The sequence below is a fragment of the Colias eurytheme genome, chromosome 19, assembly GCF_061535395.1.
Source record: "Colias eurytheme isolate Ceu_HAF_F1 chromosome 19, ilColEury1 Martin Lab GWU primary, whole genome shotgun sequence".
In the NCBI taxonomy this organism is placed as follows: Eukaryota; Metazoa; Arthropoda; class Insecta; order Lepidoptera; family Pieridae; genus Colias; species Colias eurytheme.
Window position 1 is genome coordinate 683786 of NC_142998.1, and position 15306 is coordinate 699091.

At 36.8% G+C, this 15306-nt stretch overlaps 1 protein-coding gene across 1 annotated transcript in view; it reads right to left on the minus strand.

Annotated features, from left to right (window-relative positions):
* The window catches only part of LOC149899919 (uncharacterized), a 104651-nt gene that overhangs the window by 15492 nt on the left and 73853 nt on the right, over window positions 1–15306 (minus strand). The window contains exon 8 of the mRNA XM_090113364.1: window positions 10–14624. Within this exon, the coding sequence (XP_089969490.1) occupies window positions 10–14624 (14615 nt within the window). The remainder of the gene's footprint in view (window positions 1–9; window positions 14625–15306) is intronic.

The window sequence follows — 15306 nt, forward strand, 5'->3', positions numbered from 1 at the left end:
CTCATTCACAGGGCTAGGTTCCTTTTCGAAAGGTTTTGCTTTTTCATCAACTGCTTCTTTAACAGGACTTGGCTTCTTATCAGTTGGTTTCTCTAATTTATCAATTGTCTCCATAACGGAGCTAGGTTCTTTTTCGAAAAGCTTTTCTTTTTCATAAACTGTTTCTTTTACAGGACTTGGCTCCTTTTCAATTGGTTTTTCTAATTTATCAATTGTCTCCTTTACAGGACTCGGTTCTTTTTCGAAAGGTTTTGCTTTGTCATCAGCGGTTTCTTTAACAGGACCTGGCTCCTTACTAATTGGTTGCGCTAATTTATCAAATGTCTCCTTAACGGGGCTAGGTTCTTTTTCGAATGGTTTAGCTTTTTCATCAACTGTTTCTTTAACAGGACTTGGCTCCTTGCTGATCGGTTTTTCTGATGTTTCAATTGTCTCCTTAACGGGACTAGGTTCTTTTTCTATAACTGGACTTGGTTCCTTACCAGTTGGTTTCTCTGATTTATCAATTGCCTCCTTTACGGGGCTAGGTTCTTTTTCGAAAGGTTTTGCGTTTTCATCAACTGCTTCTTTAACAGGACTTGGCTCCTTATCAGTTGGTTTCTCTAATTTGTCAGCAACCTCTTTAACGGGGCTAGATTCTTTTTCGAAAGGCTTTTCTTTTTCATCGACTGTTTCTTTAACAGGACTTGGCTCCTTATCAGTTGGTTTCACTAATTTGTCAGCAACCTCTTTAACGGGACTAGATTCTTTTTCGAAAGGCTTTTCTTTTTCATCGACTGTTGCTTTAAACGGACTTGGCTCCTTATCAGTTGGTTTCTCTAATTTGTCAGCAACCTCTTTATCGGGGCTAGATTCTTTTTCGAAAGACTTTTCTTTTTCATCGCCTGTTTCTTTAACAGGACTTGGCTCCTTATCAGTTGGTTTCTCTAATTTGTCAGCAACCTCTTTAACGGGGCTAGATTCTTTTTCGAAAGGCTTTTCTTTTTCATCGAATGTTTCTTTAACAGGACTTGGCACCTTATCAGTTGGTTTCTCTAATTTATCAGCAACCTCTTTAACGGGGCTAGGTTCTTTTTCGAAAGGTTTTGCGTTTTCATCAACTGCTTCTTTAACAGGACTTTGCTCCTTATCAGTTGGTTTCTCTAATTTGTCAGCAACCTCTTTAACGGGGCTAGATTCTTTTTCGAAAGGCCTTTCTTTTTCATCGACTGTTTCTTTAACAGGACTTGGCTCCTTATCAGTTGGTTTCACTAATTTGTCAGCAACCTCTTTAACGGGACTAGATTCTTTTTCGAAAGGCTTTTCTTTTTCATCGACTGTTGCTTTAAACGGACTTGGCTCCTTATCAGTTGGTTTCTCTAATTTGTCAGCAACCTCTTTATCGGGGCTAGATTCTTTTTCGAAAGACTTTTCTTTTTCATCGCCTGTTTCTTTAACAGGACTTGGCTCCTTATCAGTTGGTTTCTCTAATTTGTCAGCAACCTCTTTAACGGGGCTAGATTCTTTTTCGAAAGGCTTTTCTTTTTCATCGAATGTTTCTTTAACAGGACTTGGCACCTTATCAGTTGGTTTCTCTAATTTATCAGCAACCTCTTTAACGGGGCTAGGTTCTTTTTCGAAAGGCTTTTCTTTTTCATCGACTGTTGCTTTAACAGGACTTGGCTCCTTATCAGTTGGTTTCTCTAATTTGTTAGCAACGTCTTTAACGGGGCTAGGTTCTTTTTCGAAAGGTTTTGCTTTGTCATCAGCGGTTTCTTTAACAGGACTTGGCTCCTTACTGATTGGTTTTTCTAATTTATCAATTGTCTCCTTAACAGGACTAGGTTCTTTATCGAAAGGTTTTGCTTTGTCATCAGCAGTTTCTTTAACAGGACTTGGCTCCTTGGTTATCGGTTTTTCTGATGTTTCAACTGTCTCCTTAACGGGACTAGGTTCTTTTTCTTTAACAGGACTTGGCTCCTTACTAGTTGGTTGCGCTAATTTATCAAATGTCTCCTTAACGGGGCTAGGTTCTTTTTCGAAGGGTTTTGCTTTTTCATCAATGGTTTCGTTAACAGGACTTGGCTCCTTGCTTATCGGTTTTTCTGATGGTTCAACTCTCTCCTTAACGGGACTAGGTTCTTTTTCTATAACTGGACTTGGTACCTTACCAGTTGGTTTCTTTGATTTATCAATTGACTCATTCACAGGGCTAGGTTCCTTTTCGAAAGGTTTTGCTTTTTCATCAACTGCTTCTTTAACAGGACTTGGCTTCTTATCAGTTGGTTTCTCTAATTTATCAATTGTCTCCATAACGGAGCTAGGTTCTTTTTCTAAAAGCTTTTCTTTTTCATAAACTGTTTCTTTTACAGGACTTGGCTCCTTTTCAATTGGTTTTTCTAATTTATCAATTGTCTCCTTTACAGGACTCGGTTCTTTTTCGAAAGGTTTTGCTTTGTCATCAGCGGTTTCTTTAACAGGACCTGGCTCCTTACTAATTGGTTGCGCTAATTTATCAAATGTCTCCTTAACGGGGCTAGGTTCTTTTTCGAAAGGTTTTGCGTTTTCATCAACTGCTTCTTTAACAGGACTTGGCTCCTTATCAGTTGGTTTCTCTAATTTGTCAGCAACCTCTTTAACGGGGCTAGATTCTTTTTCGAAAGGCTTTTCTTTTTCATCGACTGTTTCTTTAACAGGACTTGGCTCCTTATCAGTTGGTTTCACTAATTTGTCAGCAACCTCTTTAACGGGACTAGATTCTTTTTCGAAAGGCTTTTCTTTTTCATCGACTGTTGCTTTAAACGGACTTGGCTCCTTATCAGTTGGTTTCTCTAATTTGTCAGCAACCTCTTTAACGGGGCTAGGTTCTTTTTCGAAAGGTTTTGCTTTGTCATCAGCGGTTTCTTTAACAGGACTTGGCTCCTTACTGATTGGTTTTTCAAATTTATCAATTGTCTCCTTAACAGGACTAGGTTCTTTATCGAAAGGTTTCGCTTTGTCATCAGCAATTTCTTTAATAGGACTTGGCTCTTTGCTCATTGGTTTTTTTGACGTTTCAATTGTCTCCTTAACGGGACTAGGTTCTTTTTCTTTAACTGGACTTGGATCCTTACCAGTTGGTTGCTCTGATTTATCAACTGCCTCCTTTAAGGGGCTTGGTTCCTTTTCAAAAGGTTTTGCTTCGTCATCAACGATTTCTTTAACAGGACTTGGCTCCTTACTGGTTGGTTGCGCTAATTTATCAAATGTCTCCTTAACGGGGCTAGGTTCTTTTTCGAAAGGTTTTGCTTTTTCAACAACTGTTTCTTTAACAGGACTTGACTCCTTGCTGATTGGTTTTTCTGATTGGTCGATTGTCTCCTTAACGGGACTAGGTTCTTTTTCTATAACTGGACTTGGTTCCTTACCAGTTGGTTTAGCAGGACTTGGCTCCTTGCTGATTGGTTTTTCTGATGTTTCAATTGTCTCCTTAACGGGACTAGGTTCTTTTTCTTTAACTGGACTTGAATCCTTTGCAGTTGGTTTCTGTGATTTATCAACTGCCTCCTTTAAGGGGCTAGGTTCCTTTTCAAAAGGCTTTGCTTTGTCATCAACGATTTCTTTAACAGGACTTGGCTCCTTACTGGTTGGTTGCGCTAATTTATCAAATGTCTCCTTAACGGGGCTAGGTTCTTTTACGAAAGGTTTTGCTTTTTCACCAACTGTTTCTTTAACAGGACTAAGCTCCTTTTCAATTGGTTTTTCTAATTTATCAAATGTCTCCATAAGAGGACTAGGTTCTTTTTCGAAAGGTTTTCCTTTTTCATCAGCAATTTCTTTAACAGGACTTGGCTCCATGCTGATTGGTTTTTCTGATTTGTCAATTGTCTCCTTAACGGGACTAGGTTCTTTTTCTATAACTGGACTTGGTTCCTTACCAGATGGTTTCTCTGATTTATCAATTGCCACCTTTACGGGGCAAGGTTCCTTTTCGAAAGGTTTTGCTTTTTCATCAACTGCTTCTTTAACAGGACTTGGCTCCTTTTCAATTGGTTTTTCTAATTTATCAAATGTCTCCATAACAGGACTAGGTTCTTTTTCGAAAGGTTTAACTTTGTCATCAGCGGTTTCTTTAATAGGACTTGGCTCCTTACTGATTGGTTTTTCTAATTTATCAATTGCCTCCTTAACAGGACTAGGTTCTTTATCGAAAGGTTTCGCTTTGTCATCAGCAATTTCTTTAATAGGACTTGGCTCCTTGCTGATAGGTTTTTCTAATTTATCAATTATCTCCTTAACAGGACTAGGTTCTTTTTCGAAAGATTTTGCTTTGTCATCGGCGGTTTCTTTAACAGGACTTGGCTCCTTGCTGATTGGTTTTTCTAATGTGTCAATTGTCTCCTTAACGGGTCGAGGTTCTTTTTCTTTAACTGGACTTGGATCCTTACCAGTTGGTTTTTCTGATTTATCAACTGCCTCCTTTTCGGGACTAGGTTCCTTTTCGAAAGGTTTTTCTGTGTCATCAACGGTTTCTTTAACAGGAATATGCTCTTTTTTAATTGGTTTTTCTAATTTGTCAGCAAACTCTTTAAAGGGGCTAGGTTCTTTTTCGAAAGGTTTTGCTTTTTCATCAACTATTTCTTTAACAGGACTTGGCTCCTTGCTGATCGGTTTTTCTGATGTTTCAATTGTCTCCTTAACGGGACTAGGTTCTTTTTCTACAACTGGACGTGGTTCCTTACCAGTTGGTTTCTCTGATTTAGCAATTAGCTCCTTTACGGGGCTAGGTTCCTTTTCGAAAGGTTTTTCTTTGTCATCAACGGTTTCTTTAACAGGACTTGGCTCTTTTTCAATTGGTTTTTCTAATTTTTCAGCAACCTCTTTAACGGGGCTAGGTTCTTTTTCGAAAGGCTTTTCTCTTTCATCAACTGTTTCTTTTACATGACTTGGCTCCTTTTCAATTTGTTTTTCTAATTTATCGATTGTCTCCTTAACAGGACTAGGTTCTTTTTTGAAAGGTTTTGATTTGTCATCAGCAATTTCTTTAACAGGACTTGGCTCCTTGCTTGTTGGTTTTTCTGGTGTGTCAATTGTCTCCTTAACGAGACTAGGTTCTTTTTCTTTAAATGGACTTGGATCCTTACCAGTTGGTTTCTCTGATTTATCAACTGCCTCCTTTACGAGGCTAGGTTCCTTTTCGAAAGGTTTTTCTTTGTCATCAACGGTTTCTTTAACAGGACTTGGCTCTTTTTCAATTGGTTTTTCTAATTTGTCAGCAACCTCTTTAACGGGGCTAGGTTCTTTTTCGAAAAGTTTTGCTTTTTCATCAACTGTTTCTTTAACAGGACTTGGCTCCTTATCAGTTGGTTTCTCTAATTTGTCAGCAACCTCTTTAACGGGGCTATGTTCTTTTTCGAAAGGTTTTACTTTGTCATCAGCTGTTTCTTTAACAGGACTTGGCTCCTTTCTGATTGGTTTTTCTAATTTATCAATTTTCTCCTTAACGGGACTAGGTTCTTTTTTGAAAGGTTTTGCTTTGTCATCAGCCATTTCTTTAACAGGACTTGGCTCCTTGCTGATTGGTATTTCTGATGTGTCAATTGTCTCCATAACGGTAATAGGTTCTTTTTCGAATGGTTTCTCTGATTGATCAATTGCTTCCTTCACGGGGCTAAGTTCCTTTTCGAAAAGTTTTGCTTTGTCATCAACGATTTCCTTAACTGGACTTGGCTCTTTACTGGTTGGTTGCGCTAATTTATCAAATGTTTCCTTAACGGGACTGGGTTCTTTTTCGAAAGGTTTCACTTTTTCATCAACTGTTTCTTTAACAGGACTTGGCTCCGTTTCAATTGGTTTCTCTGATTTATCGAGTGCCTCCTTTACGGGGCAAGGTTCCTTTTCGAAAGGCTTTTCTTTGTCATCAACGGTTTCTTTAACAGGACTTGTCTCCTTTTCAATTGGTTTCTCTAATTTGTCAGCCACTTCCTTAACGGTGCTTGGTTCTTTTTCGAAAGGTTTTACTTTGTCATCAGCTGTTTCTTTAACAGGACTTGGCTCCTTTTCAATTGGTTTTTCTAATTTATCAACTGTCTCTTTAACGGGACTGGGTTCTTTTTCGAAAGGTTCCGCTTTTTCATCAACTGTTTCTTTAACAGGACTTGGTTCCTTTTCAATTGGTTTCTCTAATTTGTCAGCCACTTCCTTAACGGTGCTTGGTTCTTTTTCGAAAGGTTTTACTTTGTCATCAGCTGTTTCTTTAACAGGACTTGGCTCCTTTTCAATTGGTTTTTCTAATTTATCAACTGTCTCTTTAACGGGACTGGGTTCTTTTTCGAAAGGTTCCGCTTTTTCATCAACTGTTTCTTTAACAGGACTTGGTTCCTTTTCAATTGGTTTCTCTAATTTGTCAGCCACTTCCTTAACGGGGCTAGGTTCTTTTTCGAAAGGTTTGACTTTGTCATCAGCTGTTTCTTTAACAGGACTTTGCTCCTTTTCAATTGGTTTTTCTAATTTATCAATTATCTCATTAACGGGACTGGGTTCTTTTTCAAAAGGTTTCGCTTTTTCATCTACTCTTTCTTTAACAGGACTTGTCTCCGTTTCAATTGATTTCTCTGATTTATCAAGTGCCTCCTGTACAGGGCTAGGTTCCTTTTCGAAAGGCTTTTCTTTGTCATCAACGGTTTCTATTACAGGACTTGACTCCTTTTCAATTGGTTTCTCTAATTTGTCAGCCTCATCCTTTATGGGGCTTGTATCTTTTGCGAAAGGTTTTACTTTGTCATCAACTGTTTCTTTAACAGAACTTGGCTCCTTTTCAATTGGTTTTTCAAATTTATCAACTGTCTCCTTAACGGGACTGGGTTCTTTTTCGAAAGGTTCCGCTTTTCCATCAACTGTTTCTTTAACAGGACTTGGTTCCTTTTCAATTGGTTTCTCTAATTTGTCAGCCACTTCCTTAACGGGGCTAGGTTCTTTTTCGAAAGGTTTGACTTTGTCATCAGCTGTTTCTTTAACAGGACTTGGCTCCTTTTCGATTGGTTTTTCTAATTTATCAATTGTCTCCTTAACGGGACTGGGTTCTTTTTCGAAATGTTTCGCTTTTTCATCTACTCTTTGTTTAACAGGACTTGGCTCCGTTTCAATTGGTTTCTCTGATTTATCAAGTGCCTCCTTTACGGGGCTAGGTTCCTTTTCGAAAGGTTTTGCTTTGTCATCAGCCGTTTCTTTAACAGGACTTGGCTCCTTACTGATTGGTTTTTCCAATTTATGAATTGATTTATTTACGGGGCTAGGTTCTTTTTCGAAAGGCTTTTCTTTTTCACCAACTGTTTCTTTTACAGGACTTGGCTCCTTTTCAATTTGTTTTTCTAATTTATCAATTGTCTCCTTAACAGGACTAGGTTCTTGTTCAAAAGGTTTTGATTTGTCATCAGCAATTTCTTTAACAGGACTTGGCTCCTTGCCGATTGGTTTTTCTGATGTGTCAATTGTCTCCTTAACGGGGCTATGTCCTTTTTCCTTGATTGGACTTGGCACCTTACCAGTTGGTTTCTCTGATTTATCAATCGCCTCCTTTACGGGACTAGGTTCCTTTTCAAAAGGCTTTACTTTGTCATCAACGGTTTCTTTAACAGGACTTGTCTCCTTTTCAATTGGTTTCTCTAATTTGTCAGCCACTTCCTTAGCGGTACTTGGTTCTTTTGCGAAAGGTTTTACTTTGTCATCAGCTGTTTCGTTAACAGGACTTTGCTCCTTTTCAATTGGTTTTTCTAATTTATCAATTGTCTCTTTAACGGGACTGGGTTCTTTTTCGAAAGGTTTCGCTGTTTCATCAACTGTTTCTTTAACAGGACTTGGTTCCTTTTCAATTGGTTTCTCTAATTTGTCAGCCACTTCCTTAACGGAGCTAAGTTCTTTTTCGAAAGGCTTTTCTTTGTCATCAACGGTTTCTTTAACAGGAATTGGCTCCTTTTCAATTGGTTTTTCTAATTTATCAATTGTCTCCTTAACGGGACTGGGTTCTTTTTCGAAAGGTTCCGCTTTTCCATCAACTGTTTCTTTAACAGGACTTGGTTCCTTTTCAATTGGTTTCTCTAATTTGTCAGCCACTTCCTTAACGGTGCTTGGTTCTTTTTCGAAAGGTTTAACTTTGTCATCAGCTGTTTCTTTAACAGGACTTGGCTCCTTTTCAATTGGTTTTTCTAATTTATCAACTGTCTCCTTAACGGGTCTGGGTTCTTTTTCGAAAGGTTTCGCTTTTTCATCAACTGTTTCTTTGACAGGACTTGGTTCCCTTTCAATTGGTTTTTCTAATTTGTCAGCCACTTCCTTAACGGAGCTAGGTTCTTTTTCGAAAGGCTTTTCTTTGTCATCAACGGTTTCTTTAACAGGAATTGGCTCCTTTTCAATTGGTTTTTCTAATTTATCAATTGTCTTCTTAACGGGACTGGGTTCTTTTTCGAAAGGTTTCGCTTTTTCATCAACTGTTTCTCTAACAGGACTTGGTTCCTTTTTAATTGGTTTCTCTAATTTGTCAGCCACTTCCTTAACGGTGCTTGGTTCTTTTTCGAAAGGTTTTACTTTGTCATCAGCTGTTTCTTTAACAGGACTTGGCTCGTTTTGAATTGGTTTTTCTAATTTATCAATTGTCTCCTTAACGGGATTGGGTTCTTTTTCGAAAAGTTTCGCTTTATCATCAACTGTTTCTTTAATAGGACTTGGCTCCTTTTCAATTGGTTTTTCTGATTTATCAATTGCCCCCTTTACAGGGCTAGGTTCCTTTTCGAATGGCTTTTCTTTGTCATCAACGGTTTCTTTAACAGGACTTGTCTCCTTTTCAATTGGTTTTTCTAATTTGTCAGCCACTTCCTTGACGGGGCTAGGTTCTTGTTCGAATGGTTTTACTTTGTCATCAGCTGTTTCTTTAACAGGACTTGGCTTCTTTTCAATTAGTTTTTCTAATTTATCAATTGTCTCCTTAACGGGACTGGGTTCTTTTTCGAAAGGTTCCGCTTTTTCATCAACTGTTTCTTTAACAGGACTTGGTTCCTTTTCAATTAGTTTCTCTAATTTGTCAGCCACTTCCTTAACGGGGCTAGGTTCTTTTTCGAAAGGTTTGACTTTGTCATCAGCTGTTTCTTTAACAGGACTTGGCTCCTTTTCAATTGGTTTTTCTAATTTGTCAGCCACTTCCTCAACGGAGCTAGGTTCTTTTTCGAAAGGCTTTTCTTTGTCATCAACGGTTTCTTTAACAGGAATTGGCTCCTTTTCAATGGGTTTTTCTAATTTATCAATTGTCTCCTTAACGGGACTGGGTTCTTTTTCGAAAGGTTTCGCTTTTTCATCAACTGTTTCTTTAACAGGACTTGGCTCCTTTTCAATTGGTTTTTCTAATTTTTCAGCAACTTCCTTAACGGGGCTAGATTCTTTTTCGATAGGTTTTACTTTGTCATCAGCTGTTTCTTTAACAGGACTTGGCTCCTTGCTGATTGGTTTTTCTGATGTGTCAATTGTCTCCTTAACGGGACTATGTTCTTTTTCTTTAACTGGTCTTGGCTCCTTACCAGTTGGTTTCTCTGTTTTATCAATTGCCTCCTTTATGGGGCTTGGTTCCTTTTCGAAAGGCTTTTCTTTTTCATCACCTGTTTCTTTTACAGGAGTTGGCTCCTTTTCAATTTGTTTTTCTAATTTATCAATTGTCTCCTTAACAGGACTAGGTTCTTTTTCGAAAGGTTTTGCTTTGTCATCAGCAATTTCTTTAACAGGACTTGGCTCCTTGCTGATTGGTTTTTCTGATGTGTCAATTGTCTCCTTTACGAGACTAGATTCTTTTTCTTTAACTGGACTTGGATCCTTACCAGTTGGTTTCTCTGATTTATCAATTTCCTCCTTTACGGGGCTAGGTTCCTTTTCGAAAAGCTTTTCTTTGTCATCAACGATTTCTTTAACTGGACTTGGCTCTTTACTGGTTGGTTGCGCTAATTTATCAAATGTCTCCTTCGCAGGACTAGGTTCTTTTTCGAAAGGTTTTGCGTTTTCATCAACTGTTTCTTTAACAGGACTTGGCTCCTTACCAGTTGGTTTCTCTGATGTGTCAGTAGCCTCTTTAACGGGGCTTGGTTCTTTTTCAAAAGGTTTTGCTTTGTCATCAACGGTTTCTTTAACAAGACTTGGCTCCTTGCTGATTGGTTTTTCTGATGTGTCAATTGTCTCCTTAACGGGACTAGGTTCTTTTTCGAAAGGTTTTGCTTTTTCATCAACTGTTTCTTTAACAGGACTTGGTTCCTCAAAAGTTTCTTTTTCATGGCTTTCTTGGTGCTCCTTTGATTCTACCATGATGATAGAACTTGCTTTATTGGAGTCTGAAATAAGCTTCTTTAAGGTTGAATCAACGTCATCTTCTTGACTTAGTTTTTCTTTCGTATCTGTTTCTTTAATTAAATGTGTATGTATTGGTTCTAATTGTTTTGATGTTATGACAACCTTAGAAAGTTTTCGATTTTCAGAAGTTTGTCGTTTTATATTATAATCTGAAATATAGATAACTATAACATGTACAGTTGTGGGAATTGTATTTATAAATATTTCCTTTGAAGTATTAATGGTTACTTTTTCCTTAAATTTAGATCTCGTTCTCGTTGTTAATATTTCTTTCACCGTTACAACTGTCATTCTTTGTTTTGTACTTTTCCCATTTACAATTATCATACTTTCGGATTGCTCCTCTTCCATTTTTTTACTCTCTAGAATATTATAATCGTTCAATTCTAATATATCAAATTCATTTTCTTCATTTACGTCAGTAAGAATTGTGCTTCCATTCATTTCAGTCTTGTAAGTCCCATCTGGATATTCGTAAGTAGTAGTTATTATGGTGACAATTTTTAATTTTTGAAGTACGTTTCGTTTATCTGAAAACTTTGTTTTTATTATTCTTGTTAGAATTATTCTTTTTATTGATTCATTATTTTCTTTTATGTCATCAATCTTTTCCGTCATCGTTTGTTCAGGCTCATCGTAAACAAAGTAGGTATTAATAATTTTTTGAACTTCATCATCGAATGATATCAATTGCAACATATTTTGCTCATTAGCAGTTAATTCTTTAAAAGGTTTTTCTATATCCCTCGGTATATCGATAGATTCTTTTAGTTTTTCGGGTTCAGATACCTTATCATTTTTTCTTGAGAATAATCCTTTAGCTTTACTCAGTTTCTCATCAAATTTATTCATGAAGCTTCCTATAACAGATTTGGTCTCTTTTTTCTTATCCTTTGATGCTTTGCTAGTTATTTCTTCTTTATGTATCTCAAAATCTTTATCTGCACTCACTTGTTTCGGAACAAGTTTGTCAGAAGAAGGACTTAATTTAGTGTCAGCCTTTGAAATACTTACATCCAAGCTTTCAGTAGGATGTTCCTTTTCAGGAACTTCACTGAAAGGCTTTTTCTCATCTCTCGTTATTTCTTTTGAATATGTCGTTGAAACCAATTCTTTGCTTTCGGTTTCGTCTTTTTTCTTCAACTCCGCTATTTTTTCTTCCAATTTTTCTAGTGTTTTGGCAGACTCTAATGTCAGGCTTATGCGTTTCTCAGATTTCTCTTGTTCTTTATCTTCAGGCAACAATTTGTCTTTAAAGTCATTTGCGAGTCTCTTACTTTCACTGAGAACCGTTTTCTCGGAAGTTTCGCTTACATCTTCAGATGTTATGGACTTAACTGGGGAAACTTCTTTTTGCATTTTTTCTGTAGTTTCAATAGACTTTTCTTTGCGGTATAATTCCTCACTGTCTTCAGCTTGCTTTTCAACTTGTGGTAATGGTTGATCAGCATGTATATCTTTTTGACTCAATAAAAATGATTTAGTTGCTTCAATTATATTATTATCCTCGGGCATAGTTGTAGGAGCCGATTTTTCTGGTGATCTCATTAAAATAGGAGATTTTTCTGCAATTAATTCCTCTAAAGTTTTTTCAGATTTAAGTACCTCGGCGACACCTGCTACAATTTTTTCAACGTCCTTCGGGCTAAGGGGGGGTTTCTCTGTAGATTCTAATTTTTGTGCTTCTTCTATTTCTTTTTCTACGTCTTCTGGTATTGAGGGAATTTTATCAGGCATTGTATGTAATTCCTCTATACCCATAACATCTTCTTTAATTGGTGAATCTATAGTAGTAATATGCGTTTCCCGTAATGCTTCTGTAAATTGTCCGTAACCATATGGACGGTCTCCATATTCTTTAACTGGTTCTAAGGGTTTTCCAGCTACAAACTCCTTCATTTGGTCTTGATACATAGGTGATTCTGGGGCTGATCCAGGGGTAACTGTTACTAATTCTGGATGTGACGGGCGTTGAATAGTACTAACGATAATATTTTCTTGAATTGTTTTTATATCTTGCATTCCTTTATCTTCTTTAATAGTCAATGGTAATACTTTTGGAACTTTAGTTTCTTTCATTGTTTCACTGTGCTTTCGCTTCATCACTTCTTCCGTAATAGGAGTTTTCTTTTCTTCATATGTCCTATAATCTACTTCTTCGTGTAATGGAAGATCAGCAACTTCATCAGGGGTTTTAACGATATCTCTAATTGGGACTTGATGCGGTGTAAGTTTTATTCCTCTTTCTAAGCTTGTAGGTTTTTGAATGTCGAAAGATCCTTTTGGTTGAACAATTTCCTTGGTATGTTCTTTGATATACTTTTCTTCAATTTGTTGGTCTTCTTTTATTTCATCTAATGGAATACGTTCATCTTCTGGAAGAGTGGGAGCTGTTGTTGCACCTGATTCTATAGTTGTTGATACTTTTTCATCGGGTTGTGATTCTTGTATTATATTTTCAAGTGAGTCCTTTGGTTTTACAGCACTCTTGCTATCAGATGTTCTTTTTTCACTGCTTATATCTTGTTTTTCTTCGACACTTATCGACTGATCTTTAGAATCTATTCGTTTTTCTTGATCTTGAGTCAGTTTAGCTTTTGTTTCTTCATTTACTTTATCATCAATATCTTTTATTTTAACTTTTTCAGATTCTTCTTTATCTTTAATATGTTTTTGTAACTCGTCTTCTTTTTCAGCAATAGAATCCTCAGTATATTGGTCAACTTCTTCTTTTTCAATTATCAAATACTCTTCTTCAAATTCTCCATCAATGATAGCTTCCCTTTTTGTTTCATCCAACAAACATGTGATTTTTTCAATGTCAGAACGACCAATGAATTCAACTTTTTCTTCTGCGTCACCATCACGCTTAAATACTGCTTCAATTTCTCTAACTATTTCCTGTTCTTCCCTTTCATCCAATTCTTGCTGTTTAATGTCATCGATAGATCTGGAAGTATCCTCATCAGACTTTTTAGCATCTTTTAATATGTCCTCGTAATTTACCCTTTGTAATCCTATTAACTTTGATGTATCAGTTTTTATTGACTTAACACTTTTTGAAGGACTTTTAGCCGCTTTCAATCCCTTGACAGGTGATGCTAAAGGTCTTGGTCGTCTCGAAATGGGTTCTCGTTTTGGCTTTGGTTCTTTTTTCTCAGGTGCTTTTTGCACTAGGTCTCGTTTAGGTGACACTTGCTTAAATTTAGACTCTAGAACGCGTCGATTACTAGCTTCCTTTGCACTTTTTGCCGGAGTGCTTCCTGGACTTATTCTCCTTGTTTTGAGCTTAACTTTATCCTTTACAATTTGTCCTTTAATTTCACTGCTCTTCTTTGGCGTGGTTGGAGGGGACTTTTTATCGTCTGCGACACCCTTTTTCTCAGCAGTCGTAGTACTACTAATTTTTTTATCAGCAGATTTTTGTGTAATTCGATGACTAGCTTTACTTTTTGGTACTGAAGTTAATAATTCCGATTTCGTTTTGTCGGCTTTTCTTCTAGATTCAATTCTAAATTTATTGTCTATTTCTTGTTTTTTGGAATCTTCTTTTTGTACAGTATCTTTTATACCTTCAGTCTTATCAACACGTTTTGTTTTTTTGTCACTAGATTTTTCTGTTTTTCTTACATCTTTTTTCTTTATTAAACTATCTGTAACAGTGCTTTCATATTGTGCTATTTTTTCTTCTAATTTGTTTGTATCTGCTCTTGCAATAATTGTTTCTTGTAATACAGATTCGATTCGTTTGTCTTCTTCATCAACAAGTTCACTTATCAATTTATTGTCGATAATATTTTTTGAAACCGCTTCATCCTTGATTTTATCAAATTTGGATATTGATTCTTGGTCCACAATTTTCTCATCTTTTTTTTCAGTCAATATTGGTTTGTCTTTAGGTGTTTTACTGCTGACAGTTTTAGTCGTTTTTGTAGAGGTCACAGTCGTTTTCGTTTGAGCAACAGGAACGCTTGCCATTTGTCGGCCCGTATAAGTTGGATGTTGAAGAAACTCTAAATGTCTTAACTTCTCCAAACCTTCAAATATCTTGTGTTGGGGCGTAGATCCGGGGAACATAAGGCGTGTTATATTATCATCAGGATTTGCAGGTCGCCACACTAATAATGCACATATTGACACTAAGTTGGGTATTGGAAAATTAAATGCTCCAGAAATATTAGCACCTTCGAATAGCTTTTGTTCACCACTATGCCATTTCTTTAAGAATTCACGAACATACTTCGAGTCCTTGGACGGATTCAAAACGTACATATCCAACGTCCCTGAAAAAAAAATTATCAAAATCAAAACAATATTTCAGGCAAATACTTAATAATAATATCTGATTAATTTTGAATAGATCTAGGAAAATTAAATTTATTTATTTGCATTTTTGTGTATTTTTTAAAATTCACAAAAAAAGTGTAAATTAAAAATATCCGTCGACCATATTATTAACTTTTCTAATGTAAGCAGGACAGGGTAGCATTATGAACAGTTTTAAAGGTGAACATGTAAATGGATAGCAAATAAAATATTTTAGTAATAAATTCGTCGTTTCGTTTTTAATTATTTTTTTTTTGAATTTGAAACAAAATTGACTTAAGCTTTGCTAAAGTCGTAGAACAAAATAAGCTGTTGGGACTTGTGGGGGCAAGTATCTCGCCTCGCGGCGGTGTGAAAAAAAACTCCGGCTGAGTGGCCGTTGGGTAAGCCGTTGGGACTTATTATTATAATTTTTTTATTAAAACCGCGACAATGGAGCAGGACCCACTTGATGGTCACGAACGAATACTACCATACCCGTGGCCCTGTTGTTGATACAGCTTGACAGAACACAGTCGGGCTTCGGTCGGTAGGAATCTGACATTACCCACGGCCTCTTCCCCGGGGGCCGTGGGTTTCTATGCAAGATTTCCCCAAAAAAAAATGTATGCGTGTACTAGAGTACACACGTAAGAAGTG